Source organism: Mastigoproctus giganteus, chromosome 13, assembly GCF_048544385.1.
Source record: "Mastigoproctus giganteus isolate SK-2022 chromosome 13, ASM4854438v1, whole genome shotgun sequence".
Taxonomy (NCBI): Eukaryota; Metazoa; Arthropoda; class Arachnida; order Uropygi; family Thelyphonidae; genus Mastigoproctus; species Mastigoproctus giganteus.
Genome location: NC_143587.1, coordinates 45054937 through 45067048, shown reverse-complemented (window position 1 = coordinate 45067048; position 12112 = coordinate 45054937). Strand labels below are relative to the sequence as shown.

The following is a 12112-nucleotide window of genomic DNA, read 5'->3' as shown; positions in this document are numbered from 1 at the left end:
ATATTGATAGATTGATTGCAGAAGTTTGTCCAGTTGGTAACTGTATGTGAGTGGGTGCACTGGCCGCCATAGCCGAGTAGTCAGGCACGTGGGTGCATTAGTACACGTGCCTTGAGTGACCAGGGCTCAAGCCTGTGACTGCTAAATACAGTGCTGTTTCTTGTATTCTATCTTGTAAACTCCTCTGACCGTTTGGTTGTCTTGGAGTATAAACAGAAAATTTATTTATTTATTTATTATTAAGAACAGTAAGGTTTTGCTTATCCAGAAAGGTTTCAATTAGTCGGCCATGTCTATCTATATCTAAATTGGTTGATCCCCATAGGGGGTGGTGACTACTGAAATCCCCCAAGAGACAGACAGGGGAAGGTAACTGAATTAGCAGGTTTTCAAGATCTTGGTAAGCGAAGGTGGGAGATATATTACTACTAGTGTTAACACAATCTGGGCTATTAAACGTACCGCAACAATTTCAATTTCAGTCTGCAGAACAATTTGCTCGGTTAGGATCTGTGAGCTGATGGCCACGACCCCACGGACGGCATTTGAAGTATTACGACCTTATTGATAGATGGCATAGTTCTTTATGTTGGTGGAAATTTGAGAAGTTAGATAGGTTTCCTGTAGACAGAAACCAACTGGAGAGTAGCAGTTAATTAAGACTTGAATATCATTAAGGTTGCTAAGAAATCCTCTACAATTCCATTGTAGAATATAAGGCATTACTGGTGTTTAGTAGAAGAAGCTGTATCTGACTTTTTTTTTAATGTGACTGGCTTGTGGCATTCAGGCTTTGGTTTGTCTTTTTTTTGAAAATAGCTGACTGGCGTCCATATCTTCTTCCGCATATATTTCTAAGATCGGTTCTTCACGTCTGGATGAGTCAATTGTATCCATAGATGTTTCTTGGATATGGATATTCTTTTTTAAATTTGAGCTTTGATTATTTGATGTAAAAGCAATCGCTGGGGTAGGAGAAGGAGATGTAGCTGGTACTGTAAGTGCAGTATTGCTTGCCTGGTTAAACTGCTTAGGGATAATGGGCTGTTGCTAAGAGAGAACAGTCCAAGCCCAGTCAGAGATTGAAGGGACTGTAACATCAGTTTGGGTGACCACTTATTGATATTTTTGTGCAATACTGGCATATGTATGTTTAGTCATACTGGGAGCAATTACTTTCCTTGCTTCTTGAAATCTTACTTTATTTTCAATCTTATATTTCACAATTTTTTTTTCAGTTTTCCATTTGTCGCATGTCCTTGAATAAGCAGGATGGTTGCCTTTACAGTTGGGCAAGTCATTTTTTTTGCTGAGCAATCACTTTGAGTGTGTTCAGAGGACTCACAATTGGGGCAAACTTGGTTACCTCTGCATACTATTTGAAAGTGGCTATACTTTTGGCACTTAAAACATCTCAATGGATTAGGAATGTAGGGTCTAATGCAGCAAAGTAGGTAGCCTGCTTTTATCGAGGATGGTAGATTTGGTTAAAATAATATTCCTTATAGGTGTACGTGTATTTTCTCTTTTAACCATAATTCTTTTCACAGCAATGACATTTTGATCTTGAAGCTCTTGAGTTATCTCCTCCTCCATGACATTCAATAGATCCCATCTGGAAATAACACCCTTAGATGTATTTAGGGTTGCATGGGGGGAAACTTTTACTGGAATTCCAGCAAAGTTTATAAGTTTTAGGAGTTTCTCCGAATGTTTGCGGTTCATTGTTTCCACTAGTAGGTCCCCTTTTTGCAGTCTCTTGACTGTCTTAGGAGATCCTGCCAGACTTTTCAGGTGTTTCTGGATAAGGAACAGAGACAGCTTACTGAGGGACTGATCTGTAAGAGAATGCATTATAAGGAATGCAGGAAAATCTGTTGCCGAAGAGTTCGTTTTAAACCTCTTGGGTTGCAACATGTCATGCTTAGTTCAATATCTAACTCTGGTCGAGAGCTTGTTGGCTCTAGAGGTGGAAACATATTTTGTTCCATATTTGCTCCTTTTGGTCCTTGGCAGAGTAACTGTTCTGCCAAGGTTTCCAGCCCCGGTGTGGAGGCAGGAGCAGTGCCTGGTGTGACCAAGCATAAAGTAGAAGTGTTAGTAACAGAAATACGAAAAATGAAGAAAGGTGGCCTTTTCTTTCTTGCTCTGTACAGGTACTTTTGTAACAGGAGCTGTTATTAATAAATAAAGTTATTTATTGTTCTTAAGGATAGGAACGTAAAAGAACTATAAATTGCTTTAAGACAATCGCACTTTAAGCACAGAGAAAATGCACAATCACATTCGCTTGGCACCCAGGGCCTCTCCAGATGCTGCAATTTGCAGAACTGAAGCCTTTCTTGGTAAGACCATCCTTTTGTTCCCTTCACTAATCTCATTGCTCTTCTCTGTACCCATTCCAGCAGGCCTACATCCTTCCTAAAATAAAGCCTCCTGACCTGTCGGCAGTACTCAAGATTTGGCCTAACAATTGCCTTCTACGATGGGATAATCACCTCCATAATCCCTGCAAGCAAAGTTCAGTATATCACTGACAAAACCCCATGAATTGTCATGGCAGCCTGCCTATGCTAAGAGTACTTTATATCTGACTGCACAATTACCCTAGGTCTTTTTTCATTTTCCACTACTCCAAGTAGAAAATGAAAAATGGTTAGAACCAACACAGCTGATTCAGTAATGTGGTATTACTGATACCCTTACACAGTATCCTGCATTTGTCAATGTTAAACTTCAACTGTCATTTCTCAGCTGATCTGGCTAATTTTTTTAGATCTTTCAGTAGCACATCTTAAATATTGTCATTAACCACCCCACCAACCTTTGTATCATCTGAAAACATTGACATTAAGCCTGATATACCATCATAAATATCATTAATAAATACAATGGGCCCAGAACTGAACCCTGGGGGAATCCACTAATAACATTAGTCCACAAAGAGCAATGTCCACTGATAACCACTCTCTGTCTTCTCTCATTCTACTATCCCTTTATCCATATGATATCAAAATTATTTATTATTTTTTTTTTTTGCACCAGTTCCTTTGTTACTGCATCCCTGTCAGTGGTCTTGCATTACTTCTTAAACCAGTGACTTCATTATTTTCCTGGAACAGAAGTTAAGCTAACAGGTCTGTAATTACTTATGTCATCTTTTGATCCACCTTTGTGAATTGGGGATACATTCACACATCTCAAGTCCATAAGCACTTCCCCTGAATTTAAAGATGTTCTCATAATTATGGCTATGGCTTTGCTTACCTCCTTTGATGCCCCTCTTAAACACTGAATAGATTCCAACAACTCTAGGTGACTTTTTATATTTTTAGCTTACAGTTTCTCTTCCACTTCCCTCTCAGTTATCACAAAATCATTTAGCTTCAGTTAGATTTTGATTTTGGCATCCTTTTCCCCAATAATTTCCTCATGTGTGAATGTAGATGCAAAATACCTAGTGAGTTCGTCAACAATTTGAGCAAGATCAACAGTTAAACCATCGACATTAAGTGAACCTTTGTGATTCAATCCTTTCCTGCTACCGTTAATATAAGTAAAGAAGTCTGCTGCTTTTCTTCCCATTTTTTGGCAGAGACTTCTCATAACACTGGTCAACACATAAAATGTTACGAAAATAAAAATACCCAATCTTGACTAATTTCATGCTGCTGAACAGGAAAATCACATTAAAATTTGTCAATTCGCTCTTGTTTTTGAATTACAGTCGAGGTCTCATATTAGTGAGTTACTCTACATTATCAACTATGGCTCTTGTCAAAATATGTAGCAACACCACAGTTTCGGTACCACCACGCTTTTATCATGTGATCGGCATCTGTCAACTCACTCTGCATTACATGATAAGTTGTTGTCGCCTCAAAAGAGTTTTTAACTCTGTTGCAGTAATCTCTGAATATGGTTAAGTGGGTGATTTGTTCTCGGCTGTTCTCTGAGAGATTAATACTTTTTGCACAGTATTTGTGTTGTGCAAAATTAATATGCTCCAATTGGGTGTACAGTTCAGATGACTTCTGTTACGCATGTGGAGAAGTCACATTAGCTTCGAAAGTGTCCCTTAACTCGGGCCATAAAAAAAGGCTACCTCTTGTACTTTGGGTATAAAGTAGGTGACCAGGACAAGAACTGGGCTCCACACATATGCTGCATTACCTGTTCATCAAAACTTAACATGTGGGTGAATCAAAAGGGACATTTTATGCCATTCACAGTGCCCACGATATGGAGGGAGCCAAAAAATCAAGTCACAGATTGCTACTTCTGTATGGTGCCTCCTATTAGAAAAGGGATGACAATGAAGAAAAAGTGGACAGTGATGTACCCAAATATAACATCTGCAATTTGTTCCATGCCTCACAACAAAGTACTACCTATACCTGAACAATTGGCTGTGAAAAGCTTTGGATGGTAAAAAAAAATTCAAAATATGTAGAAGGTGCAGAACAAGACTTTATCAAGGCTGATTTAACATAAAAAAAAAAAGTATGGCATCATTGTTAATTACTTCTGGAAGCATTTCTAGGAGAAGATTTGAATGAACACATTACAACTACATCAGGATGCAACACATTTCACAATGAGACAGCATTCACAATAACTAGTTTGAAGGGTTTAATAAAATAATAATCTATTTTTTTTTTTATTTTAATAATTTCTGGGGACATTTTTACTGATATCAATAATATGAACACATTCAGCATTACTCACATAGGAAACTTAGGGTTAAATATGGGATCCTCCAGTAGACCAGCAGGAACAACTACAATAAAAAAAGAAGAAAAAAATTATAAAGATATTGTATCCAATGACCTTTAAAAAATGAACACATTTAGAGCCCAAAGTAAAAGAAAAAAAAAAATAAATAAAAACTATATAACTGTGAAATTACACAGAATGCACACCAATAAGAAAATGTCAAATAGCTTTCAAATACTTTGTGCAGTCAAATACAATTGCATAGACTCAAATATTTGAGCCCATGCAATTGCTAAATATAATTAATTATCATATTCTTGTAGTGGTAGTAGAGGCATGTGATACAAGAAAGCAAGCTTATGCAGCATCAGCCAAAAAAAGATGGAAGTTTTTTCCTGTAATCAACCACCCACTGACTAAAAGCAAATTTCTGCACATCTATTCTCCAACTCTTTCCTCAATTTGAATTTATGCCCCCTCACATTTGTAATCTGAGCAAGTGGAAGAATCCCATTAGAATTCAGCGTGCTTGACCCATTCATGGCCTTATACACCTTAATCAGGTCACCTCGCAGGTGCCTAGTCTCCAGCCATTGAAATTTGCAGACTTTCTTGGTAAGAGGACTCCTTTGTTCCCCTCACCAATCTTGTTGCCCTTCTCTGTACTCACGCAAGCAACTCTACATCCTTCCTAATATGAGGCCTCCAGACCCGTAAGCAGTACTCGAAGCATGGCCTGTCAAAATGATTAGCTGTAAATTCCTTGGCCCATGTAGTGGTAGTAGAGCCAGAGTATAAAGACAACTTTTTTTATGTGAAAACATCTTTGGCAGTACCTACTAAATTTCAGACTGAAATAAAACCAATTTGTCATGATTTTTCAACACGGAAATGATGACATTCCACATTGTTTCTGGATGGTAGATCGACAAACCAGAAATTATGATTTTTCGACAACAAAATGACATAAGATGTCATTTCTGGTTTGTCAATTTGATAGCTGAACTGGAAATGGTGATTTTGCTACACAGAAATGACGTTTGCAAAATCATGACAGAGTACTAATGATTTTGCAACACGGCATTTCCTTGTCATAAAATCATGTGTGGACTTGATTTTGTCGATTTTAAGTACCCTTCGTGCAAAAGACACGAATGGTGCTTCAAATCAACACATCTGTCATTTATCCGATGTTATTTTCTTGTTACAAGTGAATGTATGTTTGTGAGTTTGAAGCCTGATGCTCCCCAAAGCCTCTCTAGCAGACACAGACACTAACTTGTCGAGCATTGGTATGGTGTCTTCTTTGTTCTCACCCATAGGATCTTTGGGAGTATTTAGCCACAGCAAAATGTGCACATGTGGACTACCATGATGTCGAAATTCTATGCGCTTGAAAAAGTTGGCCACGTAAGACCAAACAGGCTATAACTTTTCGACTGCAATATGTTCATAACACAATACGTTCATCCACAATCTTCTTCAAGTATACTGCATATGTTACAGCATCTTCGTTCACTAGCATTGCCTTCTGCATGAAATCCATGCTGCGCGCATTGTCCTCACTAATATCGCATGGCCAACCAATTTCATTGGCACTCAGAGTCAAGAACATTGCAAGTTTACTGAGCTGTCTAATCATAGTGAAGAGATCGTGCTTACATTGAGCCCAGTAGTAGGTCGAGTTTGGAATTATCCTTAGGAAGGCCAAATTGTTTTTGATGCAGCTGCTAATGTATTCTTTGGATTGAACAGTGAGTCAGTTTTGTATCGTTACCTATGTATTTAAAAGCTACATCAAAGAGTCTCTCATTATATTTATTGCTACGTAAAGCAGTTGATATGGAGTAACAGTTTGTTGGGTCAGATTGTCTGAGCTTGCTTGTTGCGATCATCAATGGTGTCATACATAAATTCTCTCAGAACGGTCAGAATTCTCCTAGATAAATGCTAGTAAAGGACAGTTCCTCTGCATGCTCGTCAAACAGTAAGTTCTGCGGTATGTTAATTTTTCCAGCAGCAATTCTAAGATATTTATCGTTGCTCCACAACATTTGCTGTTGGGTGATGAGACGTTCCTCGATCGGAACTGCTTCGCTTATGTTGTCTTTAGCCAAATTAATTTCTATGTGATTGTCATCAAAGAACGACTGATCTAACGTGATTTGATACAACCAATATAGAGGCGAGTTGACCAATTACCGAAGCCACGCTTTCACCACTTGCTTTCTTACTGACCCAATCAAATAGCTGGACTTGTGTATTTTCTTGCGTTTTATATACATGTTTATAAAATGTTCGTCAAGATGATTGGTGTATCCAGATGCCTGATATGCTTTTCCATAGTTTCCCACAAGTGCTCTATGGGATAGACATCGGTGGAGTTCGAAGGCCAATCGATATACTAGAAGTCAGAACTGTGTTCCTCAAACCTTTCCTGCACAAGTACCCAATGGCTTGGCGCAGTGTCATCTTGGAGGACACCATCGCCATTCCAGAAAAAGTGTAACATAATGTATAGTCAGCAAGCTGTTGATGATAGCGGAGACCACTGATACATTGTTCCACATGCACCAGTGGTCCAAGTTCAAGTGGTCCAAGTTGCCAGTGAAACATGCTCCACACCATACAACCGCCTCCACCGGCCTGCACTTTTGATACTATGCATGATGGATGAAGAACCTCATGTTGTTGATGCCAAATCAGTACACATATTAATCCACGGTGTGGAGTAAATAACATGACTCATCTGAGCAGCACACCTTCTTCCAGTCTTCTAACGTCCAACTTGCATGCTCTTTGCACTAGGCGAGTCTTTTACGCCGATGAACCTTGGTTAGGAGAGGATGCCATAGGGATTGTCTGCTGGTATAGCCCATACGTGCGAGAATGCGACACATGGTCATGCCAGATATTGTTCCGGGTTGGCCCATGTTGTATTGGGTAGTCAACTCTTTAATAGTGGTGCGAGAGTTCGCCTGTACGAGTCGTCAGACCCGCCACTCACCTCTAACATCAACCTTTCGCTGACCATTGCAGTTTTGCAGTCGGGTCATTGTTTGACCATTTTGATGCCAGTCCTGGTATACTTTAACGACGACGGCTCTTGAACACGCCACCAGTTCAGCTGTTTGAGAAATCGAGGCACCAGCTCGTCAAGCAGCATCCACAATCTATCCTTTATCAAAGTCTGATAAATCCTTCCTTTTACCCATCACGCTCGGAATTTTACTACCTACTGAACCACTGACACCTTATCTATGCTACGTAGGTCGACTAACTCCGCACTCTCATACCTCACATGGTCAACGGGTTGTATTCAGTTTTCATAGGGGTGGTCATAATTCAGTGATCACTCAGTGTATATATATATTAAAAAATATATATGTTATATGATAGTTATTACAATAATATAATTATAAAAATGACATTTCATAATACAAATTATATATATACAGTATATAATAATTTTATTCTTTATATAAAGGTACTAAATAAACATCAATTATAGATCACCACAAAATTAAAAAGATACTGTACACCTTTTTATAATGAAATAATCATATAAATTTTTAAAAAATAATTAAGTTTACGTAACTTAAACCCAAATTACGTGGCACCCCTGTAATGTTGTGTTGTGGCACCTTGTTTGAAAACCACTGTTCTAGCTGTTCAATTTTAAAATGGTTCTGATTTTCATCAAAGATGATTTTGCATAAAACATCTTTTGTGCATACAGGTTTCACAAGCAGTTTTTTTTTTTTTTTTTTACTGAATGACAATGACAACTGTTATAATGGCCATGGGAAACTCAGAAAATTAAACTGAATCACATATACATTTGCTAGTTTCAATCACATATACATGTGATTGAAATTAGCAAATGGCAGAAATAGCTATATGTTATATATGTATATTATAGCTATACCACTGGTTCTCAACCAGTATGCCTAGCACTTTACTGTGGCGTGACATTAGGGAAAATTCCAGTTAAATTGCAACTACTTTTAGGTGTGCTGAGAATACAGCATCATTTAACTCCAAATGTGACAAGTTTGAGAACCACTGGTCTATATTGATGTAATTAAATATTTCATAATGTGCTAACTTTAATAGTTCATGTTCTACAAGTTTATAAGTGTATATGATAAAATACACAAACATGCAACAGAGTGCACTAAATACCATCGCGCACCCTGTTGCATGCCTAAACAAAAAAATAAATGTACATAAACATTAAAATATGTATTAAACTATTTAATGCATACATACATACATACAAGGTTATCCAATTAAATACAAGGGGGTTCAAAAGATATTTGTATTTACCCAGAAGTAGTTGTGACACCTTGAAATCTCTATAGCAAACACAGAATTTTTGGTTTCGATCTGACAATTAATTTTTCTTTGCAGTGCTGAAAACAATCCATGAAGATATGGACACTGTTAATGGAAAAGACTGCCCAGGTTACAGTATTGTTGCACATTGGTATAAACAGTTCAAATGTGGAAGAACTTCAGTGCATGATGAAGAAATCCCAGGACACCTAGCAACTGATGTAAGAGAAGAGAGAGCGTTGCAAAAATTAAGGCATTAATCCTGGAAGACTGCCAATTAGCATGTTTTAGCTAATTAGCCAATTTTTCATGATTGGTATGTTGTTGTTGTTATTTGGTTTTTAGGAGCATTAGCAACTAAGGCCATATTGCTCTGGGGATATGCGGTGGTCATTCCCTGACCTTTCCGCATCCTCCGTATTTGGTAGTCATGGGCTCGAACCCCGGTCTAATCAAGAAGCGTGTTCTACGCACTGCTGCTCCTGCCTACCTGGCTATGGAGGTGCCATGACTGGTATGATATCTCGAGTTAGGGGCAGATTCAGGGGGATGGACAGATGCGGCTTATTACCTCCTTAACCTGCATATAAGTGAATGTGTAAAACCTTCCTAGGTTTATCTAAAAAAAAAAAAAAAAACCTGGTCATCATGCCTTGCCTTACGATGATAACTGGATACGACAGTGTCTGGAGTTCTAACTTTTTAGAATTTTTGAATAGTACAACATCACAATCATGCTTCCTGAAGTTACTACTGCAGTAAACTATTTCTTTTTTTCGTCTCGCATTTTCGTTACATTCCATTGTTAGGTGCCCCTAACAGCTGTGTATGTCACTTCAACTTCAAGATCAGTACATCAATTGATCCTGTTTTCCAGAGACATTTAGATATGTTGCAAGCGCAAGTATACATCTCTTACTTTAGTATCATAAATCCATTGTATCTTGTCTTCCAGAAATTATGAAAATTTGTGAATGATCAATAAAATATTTACAATAAAAAAGCTCTTTTATTTCATAATCTATACAAATCAAAATACCTAAAAGAAACGTGAAGAATGTTTCTCATAAACTATCTACCGAGCGTGCTCAGCACATGCGCAACTTTTTAATTCATCTTTTTTTTTTAACAACTAGGGAAATATAATGGATATATTTTTTTCATGATAAAATTTTAATATTGCAAATAAAAAATAACACGAAATATTTCCCATATCACAAATAAAATAAAACTATCACAAAAGATTCCACAATGTAAAAACAAATATTACATAAAAAACAAACTTTCTAGAAAAAGTACAGAAAAATCACAGATTACATGAAAAAAAAATTATTACACAAATATTCAATAAAAATTTATTCTAAAAATTGCCATATAGAATTTACTTATTTATTAATATTTTCAACTCTGTTGCAAATATTAATAAATAAGTAATATGAGAGATATTATGAGAGATGCCTGATGGTATATGATGTATTTAAATATGAGAGATGCCTGATGGTATGTGATGTATTTAAATTAAGATGCATTTAGGGCTAAAGCCTCAAGCTGCGAGCATTAGCCCTAAATGCATCTTAGTCTAAATACATCATATACCATCATGTATCTCTCATATTGTGGAATTATACTTCATAACTGTTTTGCCATCATTGCATCACTTGGGTACCTACCCACCCACCGAAGAAGGGCCAAATAGCCCTGAAACAGTGCCGTCTGGGTGGTGGTATCTATCTGAGAATAAATAACATTAGTCTTCTCCTCAGGTGAAGCATTACTTATTCAAAGTAGTGCAATATCATGGTAACTCGTTGTGAAGGTATTCACAATATGAGATATAACTTAAAACGATGCCACCTTATAATTATTCTGTTTATTCAGAAATGGCTGTGTATTAATGATGCTATTGCACTTAATATATACATAGTCTAAATTTGCTCGCAGCTTGAGGCTTTAGCCCTAAATGCATCTTAATCCCTTTCACCCTTAATTCGTGCTTTCTAGTTACCTAAATTGCCTAAAGGCCAGAGGTGAGAACAATGCATACAAATTTGTCTCTCCTAATCTGTTCGTTACATGGAAATTTTCTTCGTTCAATGGAAACTATTTTAAATGTAATTACCAAGTGGAATTCAAAAAAAATTCGCTATAAAGAAGTTCATTAAACAGAGGTCCAACTGTAATTTAATCAAAAATGAAGCGATTTTAAAATACATAACTGATCGATTGCACTATTAATATGCTGGGAATGGGCCCTGCTCACCCCACTGTAGTTTCGGCTCTGGATACTCAATAATTGCATTCAGGATTTAATTTGTAAAATAAATAATCGTTTTAAAAATGGGCTCACAAATTTTCAAAAAAAAAATAACAATGGCCTCTTGTGAGCCCACTATAGCTCATCACTGCATATAAGTAAAGTGTCTGCTAGAAGGGTTCCCAGACTTCTGACCCCTTACCAGAAGAACGAAAGGGAACAATATGCACATGAAATGTTGTTGTGCCAGGATAATCAAGAAGAGTTTTTTCATGGTCACCATGCATGAAACTGGGATCCATCACTATGATCCCAAAATTAAACAAATGTCAAAACAATAGAAGCATGCCGAACCCCCTTCCCAAAAAAAGGCAAAGATGCAACCAAATGCTAGCAAGGTGATGCTGTCAGTTTTTTTGGATCAGCATGGTGTAATATTAACAGATTACCTTCAAAAGGGCTATACTGTGATGGCAAAGTATAATTCCAACCTCCTCATAAAACTACTTGCTGCTATAAAAGAAAAAAAGATGGGGAAGCTGTCAAAAGGATTGCACCTGCTCCAAGACAAGCCCCTTTTCGTTAGCTTTAATGCTAAAGCTAACTGAGAGATTAGCATTCGTAAAGGCACATGACGCAAGAAAGCAAGCTTATATAGTGTCAGAAAAAAAAAAAAAAAAACTGCCCTTCCTATTTCACCCATCCACTTGCTCCAAATGTTTGTCTAGTTCTGCCTTGAATCTATTTAAGCTATCAACTATCACAACAACAACAGATGGAAGTTTGTTCCAGCAATCAACCACC

The 12112-nt window shown here is 37.3% G+C and overlaps 1 protein-coding gene across 1 annotated transcript in view; it reads right to left on the bottom strand.

Annotated features, from left to right (window-relative positions):
* Nucleotides 1-12112, bottom strand: part of LOC150076002 (endothelin-converting enzyme 1-like) — a 160797-nt gene that overhangs the window by 35719 nt on the left and 112966 nt on the right. The window contains exon 12 of the mRNA XM_090388028.1: nucleotides 4729-4780. Within this exon, the coding sequence (XP_090244154.1) occupies nucleotides 4729-4780 (52 nt within the window). The remainder of the gene's footprint in view (nucleotides 1-4728; nucleotides 4781-12112) is intronic.